Genomic DNA, 13147 nt, shown 5'->3' on the forward strand with positions numbered 1-13147 from the left:
GTCTAATTCTAATTGCCGCATTTGTAAATTAAAACATCATACGATGTTACATTTGAAACGCGAATCGTCCATTCCCGCGCCTGCGTCTCACCCCCCGCCGCGCAGCACACCGCCGTTGCCTGCGCCGTCCGCGTCGGGCGAGTGCGTCCGCTCCGACATTGCGCTATGTACCGCTAGCTATACAGCTGATACTGATAACGCATTTCAATGCAACGCGCCCGCGAATAAACAATGTACTATTTTATTATCAACCGCTGAAGTCGTAGCTTATAATTGTAAAGGCGAACGGCTTGTTATTCGCGCGCTTTTAGATTCCGCTTCGCAAAGTCACTTCATTACGAATGAATGTTGTGAACGTTTAGGTATTAAACCGCAGAAAACCGAACGTACTATTATTAAGGGGTTCGGTGGTTCAGAAAAAATTATAAATAGTAATTCCGTAAATATAAAATTTTATTCGCGTCTTGACAACAACATATCTTTTAATATTTCACCGCTAGTTGTTGATCATGTTACGGATTTATTACCTACCGCTGTTATAGACACTTCTGTCTTATCGCATATTTCGCATTTACCGCTCGCAGATGAGAGTTTTGGTACGCCAAATAAAATCGATTTATTAATCGGTGCTTCTCTGTTCCCTCATCTGCTTCTCCCCGACGTAGTTCATGCATCTCGTGACTCGTCGGCGCCCGCTGCATTGCGCACGGTGTTAGGCTATGTAATAATGGGTTCAGTACCCACCATACCTAACATACATAAACCGCCCTTGACGTGTTGTCACGTTCAAGAGACCGCCGCTATTGACTCATTAGTCAGGCGTTTCTGGGAGCTCGAGGAGCTTCCTACCGCACCGCCCGTTCAACATCCCGATGATGTTGAATGTGAAGAATATTATAAATTAACTACAACCCGCGATCCCGTGAGTGGTAGATATATTGTTTCGCTTCCATTTAAGGATGATTTCTACACTCTCGGTGACTCATTTAATATTGCCCGCAAGCGTTTCATGTGCCTCGAAAGAAAGCTACAGGCTTCACCTAAATTAAGGTTGGCATATGATGACGTCATAAAAGATTATCTAACGAAAAATTATATTTCACCCGCGCCTCCGTATGATCCGCGTGACCCTACACCTATTTATATTATACCGCATCACGCTGTTCTGCGCGAGGATAAATCGTCGACTAAGCTGCGCATGGTTTTAGATGCTAGCATGCCAACTTCTGGAAGCCAGCGTTCGTTGAATGACCTTCTGCATGTTGGGCCGAATTTACAAGGCAATTTGTTTACAATAATTTTAGGTTTTCGTCTCCACGCGATTGCCATGACCGCCGATTGCCGCCAACAGTTTCTGCAGATATTCGTGCGTGAGTTTGATCGTCGTTTTCAATGTTTTTTATATCGTTTCAGCCCGCAGGATCCGCTGCTTCTTTATCAATTTAATCGAGTTTGCTTCGGCATCAAGTCTAGTCCTTATCATGCACTGCGCACGGTAAGACAGCTCGTAGAAGATGACGGCGCGAGATATCCGCTCGCGAGTGGCATTGCGTCTTCCTCGTTGTATATGGATGATATCGCCTTCTCTATTCCCACGGAATGTGAAGCAGTTTCCGCGTCGCAGCAGCTCATCGATTTGTTTAGGGGAGCTCAGTGGGATCTTATTAAGTGGAACAGTAATAGTAAAAATGTGTTAGATAATCTTCCCGCTTCGCACAAACTTTTACCCTCCGCGGTGGAGTTTGATAAGACCGTGCAACATAAATTACTTGGTCTGCATTGGTCTACCGTTGTTGATTGTTTTTATTTTAAAATTACCGCTCCCGCCGATGTGATGTGCAATAAGCACTCCATTTTGTCAATTGCCGCCCGTCTGTGGGACATGATGGGCTTCGTTGCTCCCACAGTCGTGTATAACATCCCATCAAATAATTTCTACCATGTTTCTGGTATTGAAAATCCCGCTGACGTTCTTTCGCGTGGCATTGCGCCACAAAATCTCGTACCGCACCCTCTGTGGTTCCACGGACCCCAGTGGGCTCGTTCGGACCCATCTGAATGGCCTCTTAGGAGTCTCGATGGTGAATCTATTGCAGACATTCCCGAACGAAAATTATTAGCGCACGCTGTGTGCCCGCCTATAAAGCATTGCGCTTTATACGATACCGCCCTTCGCGTCTCGGCGCGTCGTGTATTTTATATTTATAGGTTCCTTATATTATTAACCCGTCGCGGTGCTATGATGACCGTAGAGGAACCTAATTTCGCTGAGAATAAAATTATTCCCGCCCTGCAAAATAAATATTTTGCAGAGGAGTATTATAATATACTCTTTTATAAATTTTATTCGCAGGCTCTCAACCGCTTGAGGCCTTTTATTCGCAACAGACTTATCCTCATCGGACGTCTAAGCGATTCCGCCCTGGAATATGCACATAAGCATCCAGTGATATTACCGCGCAATGATCACATGATTGTTATGATCGTTGACTATTATCATATTAAATATATGAATATTATAACGCATTTGTTTGTAGTTATTTTAATAACCGCGCTTTTATTAGCTTTACCCGCACCTCAAGTCAAATCTGATCACGTCAGTTTGCTTGATAGGTTCTCGCTACTGGACAAGTTAGTTCAGTCGTTTTGGAAACGTTGGAGATTGGAATACTTACACGGTTTGCAGGTTAGGCAGAAATGGAATACGCCTTCGACACCTATTACTCCTGGAACGGTCGTGGTTGTAATAAATGATAATGCACCGCCCCTAACCTGGTCTTTAGCCGTCGTAGAGAAGGTACATCCTTCAAAGGACGACGTCGCGCGCGTTTGTACAGTTAGAACCGCCAAGGGAACTTACCTTCGCCCGGTCGTTCGTTTATGTCCGCTTCCAAGACAATAGTTATACCGCATTAGTATATTACCGCAGTTAGTTAAGTTTAATTTTAAGTTTTGCACCGCTTTCGTTTATAATTTCTTAGTTATAATACCGCCGTGACTTTAGGAATTTTTTATACCCCGCTCGCTTTACGCGATCCTAGAGTCATAGAATTTGTTAGTTGTAATACCGCCGTGACTTTAGGAATTTATATATCCCGCTCGCATTACGCGATCCTAGAGTCATAGAATTTGTTAGTTATATTTCCGCCGTGACTTTTAGGATTTTTTATTATCCCGCTCGCATTTTGCGCTCCTAGAGCCATAGAACTTGTTATAAAATTTATATTACCGCCGTGGCTCTTAGGACTTTATTAACCCGCGCGCATTATGCGATCCTAGAGTCATAGTTTTTCGCTGTATCTTATGATTGGTTTTAAATGGTGACCCATTTAGGGCGGGTGGATATGGTAACGCCAATATAATTAAAATAGTAAATGTAGAAATTAAACGTTTATTGTTTGTGGTGTGTTCCTTCATCCTTCCCTACATACGAGCACAACCAATCATCGCGTGGTCTCTAACCACGTGACACGTCCAATAAGACGTGAACGCGACGTTCGTGTCGCTGAAGTCAGTCGGGTTCGCTCCGTGCCTTCGCGAGGTTCGGGACTCGGCCACCGCCGGAGAGCTTCCACGAGGCTCTCTAGATCATCAGGCATTGTGCCCTTGTAACATCACCGGGGTATCCTGTGCCCCGGCCCTTGGTCGCGCTCACCGCCGCGTGTGTGTTTGTGTGGAGTGTGGGACTGGACGCCGTTCTTGCCCGCCGCGAGCTGGAGGATCCTGACCGCGTGGCGGCGCGTGTGTTCTGGACGCTACTCCCTCCGACGAGGTACGTGCCGTGTGTATCCTGTCTATCCCTCTTTGCTAACACCACGTAGATCTGAATACAGTCCACTTTCATATCGAAGAATATATTTACGTATATTTTATATTGGCGCGACCAGGAATTAATGGGATGATGAGTTTCGACATGATCTTGAATTGAAGAAGATAAAAATATTCAGAACTTTATTTTATATTTTTCTATTCTCACTTGCAAATTTTCAAATTTTGTACGTAAGTATACCTAACTATAAAGTATGTACTTAGTTATGTATTTTTAAATTTATCATAAAGATCTAAAAAGCCGGAATGTTAAAGATCATTAAAAACAGAATTCACCAACTTGTGATCTTTGGACGGTTTCTTTGCTCAAAATATAAGAATTAGGGCGAAGAAATCGCCAACTGCCATAATGCTAAATTACTGTATTATTTAAATTAAATAACGACCTCCATTTAATACCACTGATGATAATAGACCTCCCAAGTTACGAGACGTTTAGATAATATAAAAAAAATTCTCTACATTTTTTAAACATCTTTTTTTACCAATCTAAAAACAACATACAAGGAAAAGTGATTATTTAAGCAAAGTGTACTTAACAGTGACGATATTAGTAAAATAAAAGGAGTATTCTCTGTAGCTTTGACTAATAAATTTGTACAAAATAAACGCTTAAACAAAAACTTACGCTTCTGATATTAAAGCTCGGAGCTTGCAGAAAACCAGGCCCAAACTGTATGGGTATTGGTGCCAGTAGACTGTTAAATCGTTGGGTAAACCTTAAACAAAAGAGAACATAATATTATTTATTAATAATTTAAAAAAATCTTTATCAGAGATGGAATTTCGAGAAAATTTTACTTTCAGGAGTAGAAGAGAACTGTTATTAGCACAAATAACTGCGCTATAATATGCCTATTGTCTTGTTTTGTCTTAACAATAATTCATCGTTTAATTCTTTAAATTTAATTATCACAGATTCATTTATTTTTGTATATTCTATATTAATCTCTTACTAAACAATAATATTGTAACTAAACGATTATTTAAATTACCGAAAAAGGGAATAGAAAATCCAGAACTGAATAGGTACACGAAATTAGCAATAGTACCTAAATTTGTAAAATTGTAAACAAACATGATGCACATAGTCGTGTCATCGTCTGAATTTATATGTATAAACATCCGCTGCTATTGATGCGTGGTTAAAAGCTGTAACAAGGTAGGTATAACAAATACCTACGCTTTTTGATTTATGAATTTCGAAAATAATATCGGCAGTTCCTGTATTCTATTGTCATTATCGTTACCTATAATACTATATTACTTGCTCTGTGGTTACCAAAAATAACACGAGTAAAAAAGTCCAACCTAACCTAACTATATCCAGACATACCAATCATATCATAAAATCGCTACGTTGCGACGTAAAATAAAGACAAATAAACACACTTTCCAATTTTGTAATACTACTAATATTCACCATCATCGTAAGTATCATTTTAGCTTTGTTCAGGAGTTTGAATTTAGATTTAATACTGAGCGTTGAAAAGAAACAATCAAATAATAAAAATTGCGTGTTTATTTGGTACGAAATATTGTTTCTATGTAGATTCATTAACACAAGCTTCGACAGCTGTTGTTTTCCACAGTCCAAATCACGCGGCGCCAATTTTTTCACCTTTTTTTTTCGTTTTTTCACACAGATATGTATAAATAATGTGGTTCAATGTTATTGACGAAAATAGAACCCGTTTCTTATGTTCCAGTTATTATACGAACTTATTTTTTATACTCTTTTGTACACACTACAAAATGGAAAAAATAATTTTATTAACAAAATAGCATGTAGACTAGTTCTATAAAAACAGACATACAATAATAGCCATAAGCCATTTATTTCTAAAAAGGTATTGGATTATTTGTAAATCGTTCACGATTTCTCGCAAATCGTAGAATAGATGAAACTATTTGTTTCTACGACATTGGTAACTTTATAGGATTTAGGATATAGGTTTAGCTTTCTGCCGAACTGTGGCTGAACTGACTAAATTCACCTTCAGAAAATTCATGAAAATATCCTTTAATATTTCTTCTCATGAAAATCAAACTAATTCTCTTTGTAAAATTAAAACCTATCCACACAAATTTCATCAAATAAAAATTATCATAAAAATGCAGTTAAAACAAATCCATATTATAAAATCCATCCAACCACTACTTTGTTCATTGCTCTTAAAAAACAATAGTACAAATATTCCGTAGTCATTCATAAGATGGAACAAGTGGGCTTAAATAGTTTTCCAAGCCTCTCACCCTTCACACTATAAATATCCTTTATCTTTACAAAGCTAAAGGCGCAAAAGAGAACTTTCCGACCTATCTGTCGCCAAACGCATATAAATAGTCCCTAAAGTTTGAACTTTGTCCAACAACGTCTCAAAGGATCGCTTAAAGCGAGATAAGATTACACTTCCGGCTATTTGTACTACATTAATAGTTTCCTCATGAATAGATACGTCTTTAAATGTCAGCCCATACTTCAAATAGCTGCAATTGTTAGTATTTTCCTAAAGAAAGGTCAGCAGAAATCTCTATAAAGAAAACTAGAATAGACGGTTTCTTTACGAGGCCTAGCCTAAGGCATTGACGTCAAATAAAATGCAAATGTTGCTGTGTAGGCGTATAAAGAAAACTTCTTATTGGAATGTAACACATACCGTTCTGAACTTTTAGCACATTATCGTAGTTTCGTACAAGATTATGTTAAAAAAAACCGTAAAAATCAAACCCAATTATTTGTAAGGAAAACGATCTTGTGTAAATCTTATACTCTCTGTACACAAAGTATACAGAACGTTGACGTGACGAGAAACATAAATTTGTTTTGTTTTAGCTGAAATTTGCTCTGCTAAGTGGAATTTCGCAATGATTAATTTAAAACTGATATAAAATTTAATGGAGTTACAGTACAATAATAACGAAAAGCTCAGTTAAAACTGAATTAACCGGAAACAAAAGTGAGCCTTTTAAGTCCATTGGCTACTAACGAATCAGAATAAAAATATTGGTATAAGTAGGAATTAAAAAAAATGTTATGAAATACATATACTAAAAAAACCTAAATTCATAGATTAGTTAACAGCTTCTCAAATTAAAATCTTTTTTATTTCTTGTGTGTTATAAATATACAGTCAAAAATCTTACAACTGTATAAACGATTAAACTATAATAATAAATCAGTCAACTTTTGAAATTCATGTTTCTCGAGGTTGTCGACTTTTGCAAGATGGAGCTTTGAAATTCATTTTCGTTGTATTTAGAAATAGTAAAATAATTAAAATGTTTTCTCGATATTTTAAATATGAAGCTTCAAAGAATTCCTGCGATAATAAAGTTAAACGACGTTTTTAGTCAATTAATCAAATCAAATTAAAATCGAGAAAATTAAACAGCTATTTATTATTTTTATTAAAGATTTCTTTAATGGACATGTTATTTCTATAAAACCACATAACTTCTTTGATTCTTTACCTTGATGTTCCCTTAGGATTGGTGAAAATTTCTCAAGTGAAGGTAGACCGCTAATAGGTCAGCAAATATTTCCTCCGAGAACGACCTTCCTTGTGGAATGCTTTTATGGCTAAAAGTTCTGTAACAATACTTATGCAGTATACCACAGATAATATAATATACTTACATATACATACAGTAGGTACCTACTTTTATTTGTTCACCAATAATACAATATGCTTATTATTACTTGAGAATTTCGCTTTTCGATTCATAAATACTAAACTTTATAATATTATAACCCTATTTGCTCATTCATTCAACGATATCATCCAAAATATGCAAGCCGCCATAGATTATTAGATTTATGGATAAATGTTACTACGACGAGGAAGCAGAACAGATAGGTACCTATATATTATAATCTAATAGTATACGTAGCAGGCTATTATCGAAGAAACTTAACTTAAAAATGTTGGAACCGGTTCAAAAATTTATATGGAAAACGTATTACGGGGGATAATGTGAAATATACCCAAGGGACGCTGGCGTAAAGTTAGCGAGATGAGATTCCAAACCGTGCCTTCCGCCTTGCCGACCGTCGTCCAAAACTGGCCTCACTAACCCACCTCTGAATTTAATCATGACAGTCGAATTTGTTCTGTTTCTGTAATCTGTTGTGGTGTTTAGAGACACTCACAAAGTATATTACATAGGTAGGTAGACAGAGTAACACAGAGAACTTATTATTATTAAAAGTACCTTATTATGTTTGGGAACGGGCAAATTACCTATGTATCGGTTTTAACATTTAATTTTTCTCAAGTAAGTACTCAATAAATTACGAACTTACTTCATATTAGAAGTCCCTTTTGTTTTACAAACATAACCTACGTTTCTATATTATAATATGCGACAGAATAATGAACTTTCATAGAACAGAATGGAATGATAGATGCAGGATTACGAAAACTAGTGGTCTATTTAGAACGCTATCTTCCCGGACAGATGCTATTATATTTAGATTGCATAAATATTTACCGTAACCCTAGTTAGTGTGTGTATCAGTACGTAGCCCTTGCCCAGACGTATAAGTTGGCATCAACCAGTAAATAAATTTGTTCTTGGTAACACAGCGAAAATGTTTGATATTAGTTGTTGCTACAGGGATTGCGTTATGGGTAGATATTATATATTACACTATAATTAGTACTCATACTTACTCAGTAATATTTGTAGGATTTATATACTTAAAAAAAATACGAAAAATGAAGGGATAATATTATAATGCGATGTTTGTTCGTCTTTCTTTCACATCCCAAGGCGATTTGATGGTATGATAATCGTGAAGATAGCAAGAAGCAGATGTGAAAATAACCTTACAGCTTGCTTTGCTCTAGCTACAATAATTTTACGAATAAATAACTAGTCCTTAGCTTTTATAAAATTCAGCCAGTGAGTTTACTATAGTGTTCTTAAATCTTTTTAGGGGAGTGTATTGTATACTTTTACCATTTATACTTAATACCTTTATTTATACTCTCACTTTATCAAAAACTTTTTTATTGCAAAACTTCCAACACGAAAACAATCCGTGGTTTAATTTTATAGGTTTTTCGATCCTTGTAAGTGCTTTTTGGTAGTTTGACACGCAATGTCTTCGCATTTATTTATTTTTTTATATTATTTTTCCAATTAACTCCCCGTATATTGAAACTTAAGTATTTTAGCATTTACGATGTACATCCAATTTGTGGCGCAAATCTTTTTTCGTATAGTCGGTACAATGAGGTATAATTTCATAAACATTTTTTTTAAATCTATTTTGATTGGATGAAATAAAATCGTGTAAAGTATAGAAAGAAAAAATTCAATTCCAACGTATAGTGCATTAGAGCATTACCAAAATATCAGTCTAGTTTTACAAGTATATACGTACTTTAGGTACCTACTACGTAGATCATGAAATCTGATGAGGCTTAAAACTCAACTTATTCAATAAAACTACCCATTCAAATATATTGCACCATAAAAATAGAATAATAAAGTATGAATGCCAGCCACGATTCGAATTGGGGTAAAGTGGTCGCCACTCGTCGTTACACATTATGATCTTTCTCTTGAAGTTTTCCATTAGGAAGAACGATATCATGTTTTATTATTATTTTATTCAGTTAATCCTCTCCTCCTAATGAAAATCCATGGTTGGATGGCTGATTTACAGATATTATTAACGTCTGGATTAGTGCATGAGTTGATTTAATACCATTCCATCATCATAATGTAATACCATTTGAGGCGTACTTATTCTCTTACAGTACCTATACTTTCTTATAAGTTACAGTTACAAGTAGATACAGCTATATTTATTATTTTTTAAGAGAAGCTACGTTAAAGCGCGTCACACACGGTGAAGATACTATAATATTTTATCTTAAGATACTGTTATATTTTATATTACAGTATCTTAACGCATCCGGTATCAGCGTTCGGACCATCATTTTTCTTTTTGTCATTGCGTACTAAGACTCCTGTAGAACCGCCGTCCTGTTACAAATGACCCACAAAATTTCGCGTCATTTGTAACAGGATGGCGGTTCTACAGGAGGATATTATAGTATCTTCACCGTGTGTGACGCGCTTTATAATAAAAAACAAAACAGATCAATTGTAATGCGTACTGTACCCTCCAAGGTTGTAGGTATTATTTAAAATAATTACGAACAAAAAATAAATCAGTTGTTGGAAGTTAAGGGTTTCAGGTTATTGGCAGGTACCTACATGTATGCCTTTCGTGGTAATAAAAGCTAGGTAATACGGTATAGATTTTTCGATGTAAACGCGTCAGGTCATTCGGAAAGTGACTAATGGATGCCATTTATCAATCTCCTTACTTGGAAGAATTAGAAACTAATGACGGCAGATTTGTTAGACCTCTAGCGCAGAAATTATATTTTGCTCTAATATAATAAGAAAAATATAAGAATAAGCGCTCATATCTTGTAGAGGATTTAAAATGACCGCTGAAAAATTGCCTGAGTCTACTTTACCAATCCACAAGTGTGCGAAGTCTGCTTGAGTAATAAAAATAATAAATAATTTGGAAAATCCAAAAGTGCACGCTTCATAATTTTTTTTTAATAAATATTTATTAATTATTATTTTTGTTTATTTAATAACAATTAAACCACATCGAATCAGACCCTGAAAAATGAAAGGGTTCTATTCCTGAGCATACTCAAGCGTAAGAGAAAAAAAAGACTCGATTAGTAAAGTATTTCGGTCGCTATCGTGTTAACAAGAAAAAGGATCCGCACATACAGACACACGGACGTCCAAGACAGAACTTTTTTAAACTGTTTTTTAACTAGTTTAAATAACAAAAATGACATCAAAAATATCATGAACGTTAAAAATAGTGTTTTTTCTTAATATGTGTGTGTATGTATTATCTTACAAGTGCAATGTATGATACATAAAGACATTTTAAGTTTGAAAAATCAGATGTTTTGCGCGAAGTGACAGTAGTACCCACCTCAACGCTTCGCTTATGAGGCGTGCAATAGTGTTTTAAATTTGTAGGTATCACGTTATTTCAAAAAAAGTTTCTTATTGTATCATACTGAATTATTATTAAGATGTTAAAAGATTAAAAGATTTAACGGACTCAGAAAAAGGAGAAAAACATTTTTATCAATTTAGAATTCATCTTATGAATGTTAACTTTGATGTTCGTCAAGATAAACAGATCAAAATAAAACACAACACGTACAAGACATTCACCTTTTATGTTTAGCATATTATGTAAAAATTCTTTAGAATTCCTTTAATATATCCGTATTAATATAAATGGATAACAAGGACAAAGAACGATTTCCTTCAGAGCATTACAATAGGAATTCTTCATTCTTGGACTAATCCTAAACAGAAAAATGTGATAAAATGGAGAAAGAAATTCTCGTTTTTCACGTAATTCCGAAGATCCGTGCTATGTTGTCTAAATAAGAAAATAAATTGACGTATTTTGAGATGTAGGCGTTCAAAAGTGGAATTTGACAGGGAGCTAATAAAACAATATAAATCAAGGGAACCACTACGTGACTTAATTTTTCATAATTTTATTTTTATATCTAAAGTCTAAACTAGCGGTCCGCCCCGGCTTCGCCCGTGGTACATATGAAAAATAGATGTTGGCCGATTCTCAGACTTACCCGATATGTACAGAAAATTTCATGAGAATCGGTCCACCCGTTTCGGAGGAGTAGGTATGCAGACTAACATTGTGACACGAGAATTTTATATATAAAGATATAGCTTGATATTATACACTGTTCCATAATTTTAATGCATAAACATTGTCCTTAAAATACCTACGTAAATAAGTCATTTATCTCCTTAACTAGGAGACAATGTCGCATTATCTATAAGCTTATATCAAATAGCGTTATCGTTATTGAAACGACAACGATACCCAATTTATAGCTAACTCCATACTTCAAATAACGAGAAGTTTCCGAAACAAAACGCAAATCGAGCAAAATAATAACGATGTTTCGATGGTTTTCAAAGAGAAATTATGTAGGAAGTCAGAAGTGGCATGTAAGAGGATCATACATTATTATAATGTATTCTTAGCAATAATTTGGGTAACAACATGCCTTATTAGATAAACAATTTCGTTCTTTTGTATATAGAGATAAATATTTCATACGTTTCCATTGTTAAAATGCGTAAAAAATATACTCAAATGAACAAATAATATTGTATTAAAACATTGAAGAAATGATTCCCTCTTCTTAATTAAATTTGATGTTTATACCAAGTAAAAATATTAGAATTAGAGACAAGAAGACCGGTAAACATTTTGAAACTTACATGTTAATTTCGCCAAGCACTATAAAAGAGTTATAAAATTAAATAAACTCTTCCATTTCCAGCGAGACACAATTTCTTGGCAACTATTGGAACTCGTGGAAAGATGTACCCCACGTACCCTGTATAGCATACATAATACCGTAAAGAAATTAAAGACTTTTAAGGGATTTTAAACGCGATTTATTCATTATACACTATTATCTGTATATCACACATACTATTATCTCAGTTTACTAGTTAATATAAAAAATAAAATTAACAGTTCTAGTTCATGTAAACATACTTGTTTATCAATTAATTTCATAGTTCTCTACAAGAACAATGACCACGACAATACATGCGTACAAAATATTGTATCTATAAGTAAATATTATTCAAATTCTATACTTTATTAAAACCAGGACAGAGATTTATGTAAATTTCTACAAAAAAACATGCTTGTTCTGTTGTAAAAGGCCTATTGACTATTTATCTTGCATAAATAGAAAAATCAATGCGACCCCTCGTTTAAATATATTTTTACGAATGTCTCATGAATGAAATATTCTTAAGGAAATGTTTTAGAATGTTATTTCAGGCAGCAACTTCAGTCCTGCGACATCCGCTTCAAAGATACTTGAGTCAATTAAACCTCCAAGGGAATAAAATAAGGGATGAAAGTTTGTGCCATGAAGATTTATTTTGATTACGCGGACAGAGCTGCAGGCAACAGCATGTCTATGATAAAAATGAAATATTTCTCATAACGAAATGATTTTTCTTTATCTTTTTCTCGTTGGAAATGCAGTCGCCTTACAAAGATAGGTTTCAGGAATAAAATGGAATAAATTAAGAGGAAAGAAAGAATTTAATTATATTACAAACTAGCTAACGTCCTCATCTTTATCCGCGTTAAATAAGACATTTTGCTGGCTCTTTTACTTTCTTTTAAATAAATTCACTAACTATGCTTGTTCGTGTATACATATATTTAAATGCATAGTCCGAATTT

At 35.0% G+C, this 13147-nt stretch overlaps 2 protein-coding genes across 2 annotated transcripts in view; one reads left to right on the plus strand and one right to left on the minus strand.

Annotated features, from left to right (window-relative positions):
* The window catches only part of LOC149897219 (neuropeptides capa receptor-like), a 41928-nt gene that overhangs the window by 21429 nt on the left and 7352 nt on the right, over positions 1-13147 (minus strand). The window contains exon 2 of the mRNA XM_090116694.1: positions 4457-4547. Coding sequence (XP_089972820.1) covers positions 4457-4547 — 91 coding nt within the window. The remainder of the gene's footprint in view (positions 1-4456; positions 4548-13147) is intronic.
* LOC149897222 (uncharacterized) lies at positions 7-3822 on the plus strand. The gene has a single exon (XM_090116903.1). It carries the CDS (start codon positions 44-46, stop codon positions 2900-2902), a length of 2859 nt encoding a protein of 952 aa, XP_089973029.1. The 5' UTR covers positions 7-43; the 3' UTR covers positions 2903-3822.

The sequence above is a fragment of the Colias eurytheme genome, chromosome 26 (assembly GCF_061535395.1).
Source record: "Colias eurytheme isolate Ceu_HAF_F1 chromosome 26, ilColEury1 Martin Lab GWU primary, whole genome shotgun sequence".
In the NCBI taxonomy this organism is placed as follows: Eukaryota; Metazoa; Arthropoda; class Insecta; order Lepidoptera; family Pieridae; genus Colias; species Colias eurytheme.

Bases quoted from the DNA above. Each gene is read 5' to 3' on its own strand.
- LOC149897222 (XM_090116903.1), top strand. From the start codon at position 44: ATGTTACATTTGAAACGCGAATCGTCCATTCCCGCGCCTGCGTCTCAC.